The sequence below is a fragment of the Python bivittatus genome, unplaced genomic scaffold, assembly GCF_059951505.1.
Source record: "Python bivittatus isolate LINGU-HERP-01145 unplaced genomic scaffold, Pbiv_v1 ctg000480_np1212, whole genome shotgun sequence".
Lineage (NCBI taxonomy): Eukaryota > Metazoa > Chordata > Lepidosauria > Squamata > Pythonidae > Python > Python bivittatus.
In genome coordinates, this window is record NW_028277075.1 from 85,272,979 (window position 1) to 85,288,713 (window position 15,735).

Consider the following 15,735-nt stretch of genomic DNA (forward strand, 5'->3'; position numbering starts at 1 on the left):
TGTGTTTTTCCTCTTCTCTCATTAGGCATTTACGGATGAATTAAACAGCAGGTTGACTGGAAGCCAAACAAACTCCTCGGTGCCCAAGGCTGCATCTGAGAATTTTCAGCAGGGAAGTCGAGGTAAAACTTAATTTTTTAGATTCTGGAGTTTGAAGTGCTGCAAATGGTAAAATCTTATTTTGAGTATTCAATGCTGAAAGAGTTCAGGACACATGCAGATTGTTAAACAAGGCCATAATATGTTGTGCATATGTTGTGAAAAGGTCAAAAATTAATCTTATCTGCTGAAAGCCTCCTGCTTTTAAGATCATCCTGCAAGAAGCTTTGCATGAAGTATAGTTAGCGTGTATAATTAAGAAGTAGAAATCTTTTGTGAAAAATGAGAAAGAGTAAGTATAGTATACTAGAACGTTGTAGAGTGTTTGAACTGGAGTAAAACCAAAACTACTAATAAGCTCTGAGGAAAAAGTGGTTATATTATTATCTTCTGTGTCTGTGCAAGGAGAGTTAGCTCACCTCGATGGAGAGCTTCATGCTATAGAGGGGGTGCGATTCTCCGCATGGCAGCAAAGAGGCATTACGTTTTACATCCTGGAGGCACTTTAGGTCACTTTGAAGCATGTCTCCTGCCTATCCCTTGCCAATTGTCAGGTGTGCCTATTCCAACATCACTGGGTGCTGCTGGAGAAGATGAGGAGTCGGAGGCTTTCATGCCACAGAAGGGCTATGAAGAGATGCCTACCCTTTTTCAGTAGTATGTGCAGAATATGGAAGAGGCTTTGGTGCAGAGGAACAGAAACCTCTTCCATTTTTTCAGGATGCCAGGTGGGGCTGCAAAGCAGAGCAGAACAAAGTTGCTTCTCTTCCCTCTTAAAGGTGACGGGGTAACTGGTGAAGCTAACAGCCTTAATAAGAGATAATACTGTTTCTAAATTTGTCTCCTCATGGCAACCCTTCCTAGATGACGTGCTTAGGTTGGGAAAAAATGAAGCTTTGATTGTGGGATTTAATGATTAGGTGGTTTGTGTTGATAGAAATAATGTGAATTAGGATTAAATAGTGGTAAGAGATTAACTTTTTTAAAATTTGTATTTATATCTGTATTGGAGATAGTCAGAAGTCACTTTTCATTTCATCTTTCTATTTGATCTTACTCTTTTAGTTTTTGTCTTTTTCTTTTGGTTCTGTCGTCTTGCTCTTCTATATTTTCCGATTTGTATTTGAATTGTACTTTTTATATACCTTAATAAAAGTTTTGACCACTTAAAGGTGACGGGGTGTATGTGCAGTAGCCTAGAGGGTGGGTGGGATGATTAAGCTGGATCTTCATCAGATCAAAGCAACTGCATCGTATCTTCAGAGACCTCTCAGATTCTTGTCCTTCTAGTGACTCTGCTTGTTTAACCTGAGACAGTGGCCTCTTTTGGACATGAGCTAGTAGGTGTAGCCTTGAGTTTAAAAATTGTTGTGGCTTCAGCAACAGTAGATAACGAGAAGGAAAGGGAGGCATGTGAACCCAAGGTCTGTTCTTGCTGGTTTATATTATGCCAAGCCCAATGGCCACAACTTAAGACCCTGAACCACATGTGGCCCTGAAAGTCATGGGTGTGACCCCAGAGATTGCCAAAGATTATTCAAATATAACTGTTAATATACAGAAGGAGAAAATGATTAAATGTCTGACCGTAGTGAAATTAAATGAATTTCATTTAATTTTAAGAGCAATTAAATGCAAATGGAATGTAGTTCAATATTTGCCTTGATGCTACCATTACTTTTTCGGGTAGGGCTCTTACCATGCCATTCCAGAGCCAAGTCTAGCTCTTAGCCTGAAAAATGTTTTAAAAATGTATCCACAAAATGTGGATACGCCCACCCTAAATGAGATGATGTCCAAATTGGGCAAGTGTTAATTGAAATCTTAATGAAATCTGGGCTTCTTTCATCTAGCTCAGCATTCTGAGTATCAGCTGAAAATATATTGAATTAATGAACTTAGTATAGAGAGACATCTAGAGAAGCGTAGGATAAAGATCATACAGCTACAAATGTTGGGGGGGGGCGAGAATGCAGAATAAATGGATTTGCATGTATCAATCTCTCTTTTTCCCTTCTTACAGCTTTCTTTGGGCGGATTTCAACTCCAAAATATGGAAGTAGTAAAATGCAAATTGGCTCAGTTGAGTTGCAAGTGGAACAGGGAGATATTACTGATCAGAAGACAGATGCGATCATAAACATAACCAATCAAACATTTAATCTCAGAAATGGTATGTTTTCAACATTATAGGTGTCCTCCCCAAATGTAGTCCTAAAATGAGACTTGTCCTCTAGCTTGTTTCCTGTTGTTTGCTGTAGTTGGAAGTGAGCTGACTGGTCCACTTTTGGTAGGTGAGGTATAGGAGGGTGACATTATTTTTTAAAAATAATAACCTGCTGATAAGAGTCACATGTCAGAGGACTTACTATGGTGGTACAGGTAGTCCTTGTTTAACAACCACTCGTTCAGCGACCATTTGAAGTTACGACTGCTGAACGAGTGGTACTTAAAGTTCAAGGTCCCAGTACCCCTGCAATCACGTGATTGCAATCTGGGCACTTGGCAACTGGCTTGCACTTATGGTTGCAGCATCCCATTGTCGTGTGATGGCTATTTGCAACTTTTCCTGCTGGCTTCCCATAAGCAAAGTCAAGGGGGAAGCTGGCAGGGAAGGTCACAAGTTGCTCCAGTAAGTTGCTCACACCGTCCCCCACCTGGCAGCAGCCACCCTTGGCCCTGCCGCACTCATGCAGGCCACCTGCACACCCTCCTCCACCTGGCAACAGCTGTCCCTGCTGTGCTCACACCACACCTGGCAAGCCACCTGCACACCCTCCCCCTGCCCAGCAGCAACTACTTACCTGCTTGCCAGCCTGCTTGCAAGCCGCCTGGGACTCACTTAACGACCCGTGATCCTCACTTAACAATGGCAGTGGGGGGGTGCCAGGATTGCCATTGCTAAGCAATGAGGTCACACGACATGGCACTTTACAATCACATTGCTTAGCAGTGGAAATTCCAGTCCCAATACTATTGTTAACGGAGGACTACCAGTAGTGGAACAGCTCTAGTTGGTTTCTTTTTTATTTCAGCTATGTCAGTCTTATTAGTGAAACTAACAAGCGATGCAGATGCTTTAAATGTGTGGCACATCTCCAGTCATTTGTAGGAACAGCCATGCTGAATCATGCCAAGGCTCATCTTAGCCCAATATTTAGCTGCTCACAGTGGATGACCAGATGACTCTGGGATAGACATCATCCCTCCCACCGTTGTTCCCCTGCCATATTTTGAGGCATGGTGGAGGTATCATTGAGTTGCAAGACTAATAGCCTGGAATAAACCTGTTCTCCTGAAAGGTGACCATTCGTTGTTAACAGCTATCCAAGTTAGTAGCTATCACTACCTCATGGGGTAATAAAGTCTACAGGTGAATTATGCAGTAGGTGAAGAACTGTCTCCTTGATTTTCAGGAACTGGCTTCTTGTAGAGAAGCTTGTATTCCTGGTTGAGCTATCCCTAAAGTAAGCTTCTTTCCCCAAGATAATCTATCTTGGAACCAAGTAATAAAGGTTTGCCATGCCCCAAGCTCAATTTTTTGATAGGATGTTCCTCTGCTTGAATAGAAGAAATTGGACTCTATAGCAGAGGGTTCTGTTCCTTCTCAGTTCCAGTATCAACCATTGTTTCTCCTCTGAGCACTTTCTTTATATTTGATTTCATCAGTGCTTGTATGCCTTCTAGGACTGTGCATCATTTCAAATCTGAAAGCAAAAAGACTCTTCTAAGCACGTGGAGGCTCTCACACAGTACTTGTCGGCTCCTTAAACCAGTTGTGCCTTTTCTTGGAATTGCATGGTAGCCTTTTGAAGCTGCTGTGTGATCCAGGGAAAAGACGCATTTGGTGTAAGGAGTTGCAGACAGGCGCTACATGAGCACATCCGCGTGCTCTGAAGCACTTTTTTACCTTTGGATCCAAAGTACTGCACGGCCTTACATCTGCAGGACTTGAGTTGATTCAAAAGACAGATGGTCTGTGGAACACAGGTGGCCCACAGAATCCCTTTTCTAATCCTGAAACCCCCTTGGAATGTCAGAACCTACATTTTCAACTTTTTCTGGGGATGTTAGGATGCTTAAAATCACTGAACCTCCTCCCCACCAAGCCAACTTGGTCTACACATTGTGGGGCTTAAGAGGCAAAATTAGTGCTGTAGCGTCTAAATGGGTAAACATATCCAGTTTACCCTTTCACTCCACTTCAGACTCTTTTCCAAAATGGCCCAACCACTCCAATGATATGCCTAGCCGAAAGCTCCCAAATTTAAAATATTAGAGGCACAAAGCATTTGGATCCAAAATGGACAAGGGTGCTTTGGATCTGGTATGGACCCTCTCTCTTCCCTTGGCTGCTCCTTAATTGTACCTTTTCTTGGGCTTACACAGCAGCTGTGCAGGCTCAGGAAAATGAGCATGTTTGCATTTAGGAAGCAGAATGTAGACAGAGACAGTCCATGTTGTTGCTGGGTGGGGAAGGGAGGGAGGAGGTGCACGAGAAGCACCGTGCAGTTTGGGGACAGTGTGCAGTGGTATGCAAGAGGTGCTATGCAGGTCAGGGACAGGGTATGGGAGTGAGTGAGACGCACCATGTGGGTCAGGGAGGGTGCACAAGAGGTGTTGTACGGGTTGGCGAGGGTGCACAGTGGTGTGCGAGAGGCGCCGTACGGGTCGGGGAGGATGCATGGGGGAACGTGAGTGGCCGACATGATGTAAGTGCAGAGGGGCTGGGGAGGGTGTGCAGACTTACCCCAGTGATTCGTGACCTTCCCTGCCAGTTTCCACATTGATTTTCTGGGGAAGCCAGCAGGGAAGGTTGCAAATGGCGATCATGTGATTGCGGGGTGCTTGGCAACTGGTTGTAAGTGTGAACAGGTTGCCAAGTGCCCAGATCATGATCACATGACCACGAGGGTGATGGGATGGCCATAACTCCAAAGACCAATCATAACCACCATTCATTCAGCACCATTGTAATTTTGAACGGTTGCTGAACAAATGGTTGTAAGTTGAGGACTACCTGTACTGTTCTTGTTATACAGCATGCACAGCTTTTATGCATGGGCAGGATGTGGAGCTTCTGACCTTTTCCACCCTGTTTTCTGAAGCTTGGGTGGAGATCTCTTTTCCACTCCTGAGAGCCAGATTACTCCTTATCTCTGCACAGAGAAAGAAGCAGATTCTGAGCAGAGAGAGGCACAAAGTAATCAGCAACGGATGAAGAATCAGTATGTTCCTCTACTGTTCCTTCATTGTATTTGAAGGGCAGGGTTTCCTCTCTGCCAGCAGAGCAGTTCGCCATAAAGCCTCCATCCTGAATCCTGTGGGTTTTGAAATAGGTTCATGCCTCATTAAACTATCTCCCCTTTTCAAAGTGATCATCATCAACAGGGCTGTTTCATCCCACCCCTGTCAGTTTTCTGGGATTAATCACTGGATCAGGGATGAATAAACCACTGGCTTTATGCAACCATCCAGTGCCCCATTTGGGATCCCCACTACCCCTCTAACTGGGCAGGGCAAAACTGTTCAGATCTTTTTTCCAAGGGGATTGTTTAACAGCAGAACTGTATACTTCAAAGAACCCAATTTACATCATAAAAAACCTGAAACCCTTCTGAAAAAAATATTAGGCTGACTTTCCCATTAAGATTTAGGGTACTCCAAAATGCTAAAAGTAGGATTAAAAATGTTGGCCCCACCTATTCCAATAGCAGCATGATGTCACCAACCATGTCCCTTTCATGCTTAGGTAGGGCACAAAGACAAAATGTGAGCTCTGAGCTGAGAAAGGTTGTCTATGCCCTCAAGACAAAAAGGGATCAGATCTGAATTTACATTGATGGAGTCAGAGGTTCAGTGAAAAGAGCTTCACAATTTGAAGTGATCTATTCTGGGTAAGCTTTTAAATATGATTAGGTATGTTATTTAATTTGCTAAAACTGAATTTTATTTGTTTGAAAGGTGTTTCCAAAGTAATTATGGCAAGTGCTGGTCCAGCGGTGGCAAAAGAATGTGTTGAACTGGGTAAGGAACAGTGTTTTTAATAGGATTCTTCTAGTTTCATTGGTTGCTAATTGATTTCAGGATACTTCTAAAAGCAGATGTAGAAAAATTAATACATTGGATTGTTTTTAACTCTTACATTGTGAACGATGCTTCATATAAATTGCATTTGCCTAGAAATCTATTAACTTAAAAAAAAAGTATATCTGCAATAAATAAAGTAAAATAGCAGATAATGGATTACACAGATAACAAAGAAAAACATAAGCTGATTCCACATATTGACTAAGCCACAATTGGTTTGAATTGCCATTTGTTGAACAAGTCATACTGGCCTGGCTGACATTTGCTAACCATAAACTCATAGTGTATAGGCTTACTCCTTGCTCTCAGCCAAAACCAAACATGTCTGTTGCATTATATAATCCAGCTGTTCTTGAATATGGAAATGTGTGTTTTGTTGATTCCTGGCTTGTTTGCTCCTTAGCTGACTTTTGTTTTCATTCAGCTTCTCAGCCACACAATAATCTCATATGCACTCAAGGAGGAAATCTGCCTTGTAAAAATATAATCCATCTTATGAACAACAGTGATATCAAAAAGCAAGTCTTTAAAACACTCATGGAATGTGAGCAGAGGCAATTTACATCTGTTGCATTTCCAGCAATTGGGACAGGTCTGTATTGCCTTGTGAAAAATTGTATAGGTAGAAAGGGCCATAATGAACATTCCAGTAACAGTAATGTCTCAGGATCACCTCATGTTGCATCATAATTCTAAGTAGCATCACTGAGGATATTAAGCTTATACATGAACTGAGTTCTTGGCAGCTGAAAACCAATTTAGATCCTAGCCCCTCAGACTATTCAGAAAATTGAATGGGACTCAAAACTGAATTGCAGACCAGTAATGGGTGGTTGCATCAAGGGAATGGGTTGGTTACATTAAAGGTAAATCATAGTCAAAGAAGATTAACGTTGTCTTTTCAAGACCTTTGATCACATGGAGGAATCTCTGTTCCTTAGTCAAATGGAATCCAAAATTTGGAGAGTCTCTTCCCCCCCACCACCCAGAAAAAAGCTGTAGGGAACTCTTTAGTTGAGACTAATATTTTTAGAGATGTTGTACAATATTGGAAGAATTTTCCTTTCACAACTTTTCCTGTGCTCCCTTATGAAGGAAACGTTTTTTCTGGGTTTGAATATCCAGGCCACTCCTTATAGCTTGCAGAAAAATTGGTTATTTGCTTGAGTTTCTGCTAAAAATGATCAGAGTTAGCATTTCTGAGAGTTTGGAATCTGACATGTAAGCAGGGGTTGTTTCTCTTGGTTCAGGAAGGCTGCTGAATAAAATTGGCTCTTGTGTGTAACAACGGCATTTCACTGATGCATTTCACCTTGTGATAAGTATTTGCATGCAATCTCCGCTTGGAGGGTCAGGTATCTAAATCACTGTGGATAGTGATAATAGAACGTTTTAAGCACAAAGCCTTTGGAATTCAAATAGGAATCATTTAATTTACTTCCAGATTTATCTTTCCTTTTCCCAGTTAGTCCCTGGGAATTGTTAGGTGAAAGTTGATATAAAAAGTATGTTTTCTTAATATTGTAGTAACCCACAGGCCACATGGGGTTGCCCACCTCTTTGTAACACATTAGCCGTTTTGTGTACGTTTTGGGGAGGGAAGAGGGAAGAATTGTGATTGGTACCCTCTGTAAGTCTTTGATGAAGAAGGACATAAAGGAAAGGAAAAGTGGCACATACCAAGCTCCATCATTGCCCAAATGATTAAGTACCAGTAGGACCCTTCCCTCCTGCCCCCCAGAATGAGCAAAGCACAGGGGAGACCAGCCTGGTTCCACCCTTGGGCCAAAGGCAACCGGTTTTCACTGCTGCTGTGGCTGCCTGTTGCAGAGCTGGACACTCCATTGGCCATGGTGGGATGTCTGGGATTAGTGTGCAAGTATCTGTGTAGATCTGCTGTGGGCTGCCTTCAGGATCATTCAAAGGAAAAAAAAAGCCATCTTAATACAGCATTTCTTAATAAAACTGCCATAAATGAGAAATTAGAGCAAATGTAACCAACCTCTTTTTGCAGAACCTATTTGCCATTTATTTATGGATTAAATGTATGTCCTGCCTTTGTTTTGTACAGTTTAAGGCAGTGTGTATAATGCTCCCTCCTCCAGTTTTCCCCATAACAACAACCCTGTGTGAGGTGGGTTGGGCTGAGAGTGACCGGCCCAAAGTCATCCAGTCGGCTTTGTGCTTAAGGAGAACGGAAACCTGGATCTCCCCCCTTCTAGTCTACCATTTAATCACTACACCAAACTGGCTCTTGGCAATGATAAGTATGGGATTTAATTCCTCACTTCTAGGCACAGAATATGGTAAGCCACAGGGGGAAAATGGTGAAATGGTTAAGGTGTTCGACTAAGAGCTGGGAGCCGTGCGTTAACATCCATCCTCTGTAACTTCAGCCCAGTCACTCACAGCCCAGCAGATCCCATATTGTTTTTGTGAGAAAAATGCAAAAAGGGGTGCCTGCACGCCTCTTCAGTCTGCAAGAGGAAAGGTGGGATTTAATACTGACCAGTAAAAGAAAGAGTTGGTTTAAAATGCACACTTTTCATTAACATTGCAGGAAATGCAAGACGTGATCCAGTTATAGCAGCTGATAGCATGATTGACGGTATAGTAGACTATGCAAGTAAAACATCTGCCCCCAGGGTGAGAGAGATTAAAATAATCATTTTCCAGCCACATCTACTAGATGTGTTTTATACAAGCATGCAGAGAAAAGAAGTTACAGCTAGTAAGACTGGTGGTACTGCAAACACATCAAAATCCTTTTTGTCTAAAGTAGCAGGTAAGGAAATGTCTTTCATGTGGGTCTAATTGTAAGTACAATGGCTGTAAGTACATTAGTTAGAAGCACTGAATCCATTGATTTGTTACAGAATTCTTTACCACCAAAAAACCTGCTGTGGAATTAAAACCTGCCTTATTTTTTGAGAGAATGGTTGAGCCAGCCATTTTCCAGATTTGTGGTGACCACCAGAAAAATGTGGAAGATGCAGCATCGTGGATTAAAAACCTGATGTTAGAGTACCAGAATGAATACACTGTCTCAGATGAATGGATCTCAAACTTTGGAGAAAGTGAATATAAAAAACTGGAGGACCTCCAGACCACATTGCACATTGTCATTAAACTAGATAATGAAGCTTCTCCTCCCTCCCTTTGTATTTGTGGTATAACTAAAGATGTCTTGCGTGCCAGTGCAGAAATACAGGCAATGATCCGAATGATCCGAGAGGGCAGAGAAGAAAAATCCAAGGCAGATCTTCTCAGCAACCTTGTGGAGTGGCGGTATGAAGACAACGGGCAATACAAATCTTTTGACAGCCTGACCAATATGCAGCTAGAAGCTGCAGCACAAAATCAGAAGCTGCATGAACTGACTATACAGAACAAGCGTTACAAAGTGGACCCCAGTCGACTCTGTGCAACTGATGACCAGGGAACATGCATTGCACTTCGGCGTGTTGCAAAAGTGGAAGGTGTGTTCTATAGCTTGGCCATCATTCATTCTTTCATTCTCATATTTTCTCATATTTTCTGATTCTTTCTCTTTCTCTCTAAAATTACAAATCCCCTAAGTTTCATAGCCCTTGAATCTAGCACAAATTCAGCTGTCTCTCCACTAGACCAAACTGGCTGCCTGTTAGCATTCAAAAGTTATCAAATTCTCTCATTGTACTGCAAAGGTGGTCAAAGGCACTGGCACTCCCCTAAACACCACTGCTGAAAATCAACACTTTTTTTCACTCTTTTGAGGATGGAAACATGTAATGTCCTCTCTAACGTAGGATGAAGGTGGTGGATAAAAATCCAGACCTCATCTCCAAAAAACACCAAACCTTGGCCTCACCCTTCTTACACTGCATCATTCTGCACCCTGCTGTCATCAAAGGTTGCTTATCCTGGTTGTATTAGGGATTCTCCCTCCCTATTGCACGTTGATTGGGAATTATGTAAATTGAAGACCCACACAGGATAGGGAAGGCTGATAAATAGTTTTACACAAAATAAAGGCACAAAGAACAGTATAACAACAACACAAAAGCAGCTGTGTAAAGATCTTGCATGTTTTTAAATAAAATTGGCTCATTCTCATAGCTCATTTTGGCATAATCCATACTGGTATTTGAGACATGCCTATTATTGTTTGATATAAGGTTAAGGTTGGCTGATCTTGCATGAAAAAGATGCAGATTGCAATACAGCACTCATTCTAGGCTAACCTCTTAATTGGAAGTGTTGCCAAAGTCTTGGCAAGCTGCTTTTATACAATATCTACAGATCAAGAAGCTTGTTTATGACTGCTTTGTTTCTAGGTAATATGTTTATTCTTTTTTGCAATAAAATCATCAAGGTGGAGTACAACGATTAAAGCAATAATCCCACAGAAATCCTACATCAAACAAGATAACAAAATTATAGCAAATAACTATCAAACTAGAGAGTAAATATGTGCAGCTCTTTGGGTCTGAAGTGGAAGAGGTGTGTTTGAGTTTGAGTGGAGGAAACTGATGGTGCCTCCCCCGTAAATGAGACCTTTTCCCCCAGGATGATGTGGCTTTCAGATGGCACCCCTCCAACCCCCTCCCCGCTCTTTTTGCTTCATATCCAAATAGCTACCCATTGTTATCTTTTAATGCAGGTGTTACTACAGTACTTCTACTTAGCCAAAAACATTGGCCACATCTGTGAACTGGCAAATGACAAACAGATCACACTCTGCCATCTTGTCAGATGAATTTGATACATGCAACCAGAAATAGCTCTTGGAATTGCATGAGGATGGGGTGGCTTGAACTTCTCTGTGCCGTGTTTGAAAGGGTTGGCTGTACAGTAAGATTGGCACCACTCGGCAGAGGGCAGCTGGCAGTTGTTAGCCGTATCACTGTCAAGTTAGGCCAGCACCTTTTGGCCTATACTCATAGATAATTGGTTTCTGTTTTCCAGCCCCCTCTTGCCTAAAATGGGATGGCATATGCTATCCAAGTGGTAAGAGATGTAAGCGCTGTTCTTATACTGGTATCATTTCTGTTCTTAAAAATCAATCTGGAAATGGCAATTTGTCAGTGCTCATGGAATTGTCTCATATTCATTTACAAAGATAATCTGGCAACAGCAGTTCCTGAGGAGTGGGATGACATGGAGGAAACGCTGCGTGTCAAAGTGGTAGAGCTAAAACCAGAAATGAAGGAATATAAAAAAGTCCAGGATATGTTTAACCAAACATGCAAGGGATATACCATTCAAAAGGTAAAAACACCTCAAAACTTTCTGTTCTGCTGCTTTGGTTGGCTAGTAAATTCTTATTATGCCCCCCCCCCAATTCTTAAGCTGAGGCCATTCATTTATTAAATGTATATGCTTTGAGCAAGCTAGTGAGGTTACTTGGTAGGTGAGCAACGCAGTGAACTTGTAGTCCCACACCATTCTGTGTATCTCCAGCAACCACATTCCAAATTGTACATTGAAATTCAGTACAAACTGGTCATGTATGGCAGCATATTTCTCCACCTATTTTTTATGGACAAGGTAAGGAAATAGGTGGCCTGAGCTACTTAGCTTAACACATTTATTCGTGTTAAAAATGAACTGCCAAGGTTTAGGGAAGCAAGCTGAAAATTCTGCTGTCTGGCGATACTATCATACAATGACTAGTAAGTTATTAGAAAGGGTGTCCCCTGGCTGAAGGAAGATGGTCCATACTGTACAGGAAGGTGCAGCTGATTGGAGAATTGGCATCTCTTGAGCTTCTAATGAACTTGGATTTCTAGTATCCCTTTTACTATGGCATTGTGAGGAGAACAGGTACATTGTATACTAAATTGACAGAGCATCAGAAGACAAGTCTCTTATTACGCTGCGATCTTAGGAAATTCTAAGATAATCACTGGAAGAGAGTAGGGCTGGGTAGAGAATTGGATTCAAAGGGCAAAATATAGAGTTGCATGGAGTATTCACATGCACTCCAGAACTCTCACGCTCTTCAAATTCAGATCTTTGCACAGATCTAGAAGAGAACTCAGAAAGCATTTTCTAGTTCTCTCCTTGGTAGAAGGAATGACTAAATGTAGCCTTCCTGTCAGGCAGTCATCCACCCTTAGTTTACATTGCACCTGCGAAGGAAACTCCACCATCTCTTGAGGTACTCCCTTTCTTGGCAAACAGGTCTTAATATTAGGAAGTAATTCTAATGTTTCACTGAAATCAGCTTCCTTCCAGAGCCTGAGAAAATTGATCCAAATCAATTGATTCTTCAGATTACTATAATTGCTTTTTAAAGGATGTAGGTTATTGCTAATTTTGCTCTCTTTTTACTTGCAGATTGAGAGGGTACAAAATCTCTACTACTGGCAGGCATACCAAATAAAAAAGCAGGAGATGGATGCTAAAAACATCAACAGAAATAACGAGAGGCTCCTTTTTCATGGAACAGCCAGTACATCATTAACCCTCATCAATAACACTGGCTTTAACAGGAGTTACGCTGGATTGCATGGTAAATTGTGCTTTAAGGCTGGCTCTTGGTAGGAATCAGTTTGCCATTTTTCCTAAGTCCTGTTTGGTTTAACAGGTTTATTCAGCTTCAGTGGGCTGGGGTTTGTATACTAAGCTGTAACCACAATTTTTATAGACCACAGCAGCAGGGAAGCACCACATGCCACAGCTAATCAATCCACAATGTGCTTTTAGGGATTCTGAACAGGGTATACCTCCGGGGTGGGGAGGCAAAAAAGGATTATTTTCGCCTGAGACCTTTGGAGAAATTGAGAAGAAGAAGGTGCTTTCTTTGCTTTCTTGCAGGAGCCTCGCACAAAGTCCAGCACACCTCCCTTCCTTGAATTAGCTCAGTGGCTTGGTCAGTAGTGAATCAATTAGGTGTCTGGACCCCAAAGATAGAAGAGGGGAATTACCATGGAAAAGGAATGGCCCATACGACTCTCAAGGGGTTGATGACCTCCAGAGTCACGCTGGACATAGTTCAGGGGCTGCAGTAGGAAGGTGGAATGAGCAGGGGGTGCTTTCTACATGCAGGAAAACTTTAAATCTGAACCCAGAACTCCTAACCTTGTAACTGCAAGTATCTGCTCATGGTGGAAAAGTCAGCTGCTCAGATAAGGTTTAAAGGGAGGAGCCAAACAGAGGCTAATGCTCAAGATGACATGATAGGCTCCATTTATTGCAGGTAGTCCTTGGCTTAAGTTCATTCGTTCAGCGACCATTCAAAGTTATGGTGGTGCTGAAAAAATGGACTTACAACTGGTCCTTGAAGTTGCAGCCACCACAGTGTCCCTGTGGTCATGCGATCGCGATCCGGGCGCTTGGGTGCCCTGCTAGTGATTATGATGTCGCAGTGAGCCATGTCACATGATCGCCATTTGCAACCTTCCCTGCCGGCTTCCCACAAGCAAAGTCAATGGGGAAGCTGGTGGGAAGGTTATAAGTTGCCTCAGTAAGTCGCTTCTGCTGCTTTTTATTCCATGGAGCCCACTACAGAGTACAAGATCCCTGGGATTTTGTATTCTGTAGCACATCCCTTCTACCTGTGCTCTGTAGTGCATGCCCACAGCACCCCTCCTTGCCTGCAGCCTCTGCAGCCATGCCTGAAGTCTCTGCTGGCTCTCCTGTGTTCCTTGCTAACCTGCCTGCACTCCCTAGCCCCTGCCCACGACACCCCCACCCCCGCATAGCACCCATGAACCCCCCCCCATGCTCCTTACCTGGAACTCCTGCCTCTTTCCACTTAATGATCTGCACATCCTGGAGTTATGATGGGAACCAGGACTGCCAGGATTGCCATCACTAAGTGATGCGGTCACATAATGTTGCTGTTTACAACTGCATCACTTAGCAACAGTAATCCTGGTCCCAATTGCCGTCGTAACCTGAGGACTGCCTGTATCTGGGAAAGTTTTTCCTATTGAGTGTTGATTGTGCTTGATATGACAGATATATTATTGGACAGAGTGCTTTAAAGAGTGAAAAGATAGACACTGATTATTGCTAACTCTTTACATGTTTTTCTTCCTCTATAGCTGCCAATTATGGAAACGGAACTTACTTTGCTGTAAATGCCTGTTATTCTGCCCACAATACCTATTCGAAGCCAGATGCATCTAGGACAAAATATATGTACCTTGCTAGAGTGCTTGTGGGGGAATATTGTGTCGGGTCAAAAGGATTAGTTGTCCCAAACCCAAAAAGTGGGACAGATCCCACTGATCTGTTTGACAGTGTGACTGATGACTTGAGAAGGCCCTCAATTTTTGTAATTTTCAATGATATCCAAGCATATCCAGAGTATCTCATTTCATTCCACCAATCTGTATTATCATAACTTGGTTAGTTGAACTAATAATGCAAAAAATTGAATTATGTATTTGTATGTTTAAAAAAAAACTATGTATGTATGAATGAATAAAATAATACACTATTCAGAAGGTAGGAAACTTTCTTCCTTTTCTATTGAAAATGAGAGTTTAGAAGTTCCAGTTTCTTCAGGATGCTCCAAATGTTATTGATGAACTCAGACAAAATAGATGCAACAAGTTAGGAATTTTACAAGTAACAATACCAGCATGTTAATGAATAGTCAAGAAAAGCAAAATGCAAATGTTAAGGTCAGTACCTTTCACATAGCATAAATCATATTTAGATCTATAAGATAACAATTACAAACAGCAAATACAAAATGCAGAGTTTTTTTAAAAGGGCAACAAAAAAAAAAAGCCTGTAAATGGATCACAGAAAAGTGGGCCAGTTGGGTGGCAGTGATGAAGGCATCGGACTTGAACGGGGAAGCCTCACATTCAAGTTCACTTTGCCATTGTCATTCAGCTCAGCCTACTTCACAGCGTTGTTGTGAGGATAAAATGGAGATCCTCATGAAAGCCTCCTCAGACACTTGGAGAAAAAATGGGATATAAATCTAAGAAATTAATGGAAACTAAACCAAATGCCTTGAAAAATCCTTTTCCTTCTCTGTCAAAAATGAATTGATTCAAATGCTGGGGTCCATTGCTATAAGTTTGGGTTTGGATTTTGCCTTCCAATATAGACAGTCCTCTACTTACAAGCTTTTGAGTTACGAACTTTAGCCGATACGAACAAACCTGTCTGCAGCTCCAACCTAGAAGGTCCTGGAAGGTGAGAGAAGGCAGGAAAGGGTTAGTTTACAGTGCCCCACATACATACGCTTGGCAGCACTGTTGCATATTGGGAGGCATGTTTTCTTTATACTTGGTTCAACTTATGAACAAAATGGACTTACAAACAGCCTATTGTAACGTAACTTGTTTGTAAGTAGAGGACTGTTTGTAAATAATATTAATCTTGGCTCTTCCCCCCCCCCAAAGTATCCATAATTCTTTATAAGTTCCAAATCCTGGGGATAGAATCAAAAAAAGCATGTTCATGTTTTATAAGTGGCACTTGCTTTTTATTATTATTAGTCATGTTGATGATTTTCTTCTTTCCAAAGTTGTTTACATTGTTATTTCTATTTGTAAAAGAATGGGATAAAAGCATACAAATAAAATATAAATGCTG

The 15,735-nt window shown here is 41.8% G+C and overlaps 1 protein-coding gene across 2 annotated transcripts in view; it reads left to right on the forward strand.

Moving 5' to 3' along the window:
- The window catches only part of LOC103064840 (protein mono-ADP-ribosyltransferase PARP14-like), a 32,141-nt gene extending 16,406 nt beyond the window's left edge, over positions 1–15,735 (forward strand). For both annotated transcript variants that reach the window (XM_088146468.1, XM_088146469.1), the window contains exons 10-18: positions 26–122; positions 2,123–2,272; positions 6,064–6,126; positions 6,614–6,781; positions 8,750–8,974; positions 9,066–9,668; positions 11,291–11,439; positions 12,511–12,685; positions 14,223–15,735. In XM_088146468.1, the coding sequence (XP_088002594.1) occupies positions 26–122; positions 2,123–2,272; positions 6,064–6,126; positions 6,614–6,781; positions 8,750–8,974; positions 9,066–9,668; positions 11,291–11,439; positions 12,511–12,685; positions 14,223–14,524 (1,932 nt within the window). In that variant the 3' untranslated portion in view covers positions 14,525–15,735. The remainder of the gene's footprint in view (positions 1–25; positions 123–2,122; positions 2,273–6,063; positions 6,127–6,613; positions 6,782–8,749; positions 8,975–9,065; positions 9,669–11,290; positions 11,440–12,510; positions 12,686–14,222) is intronic.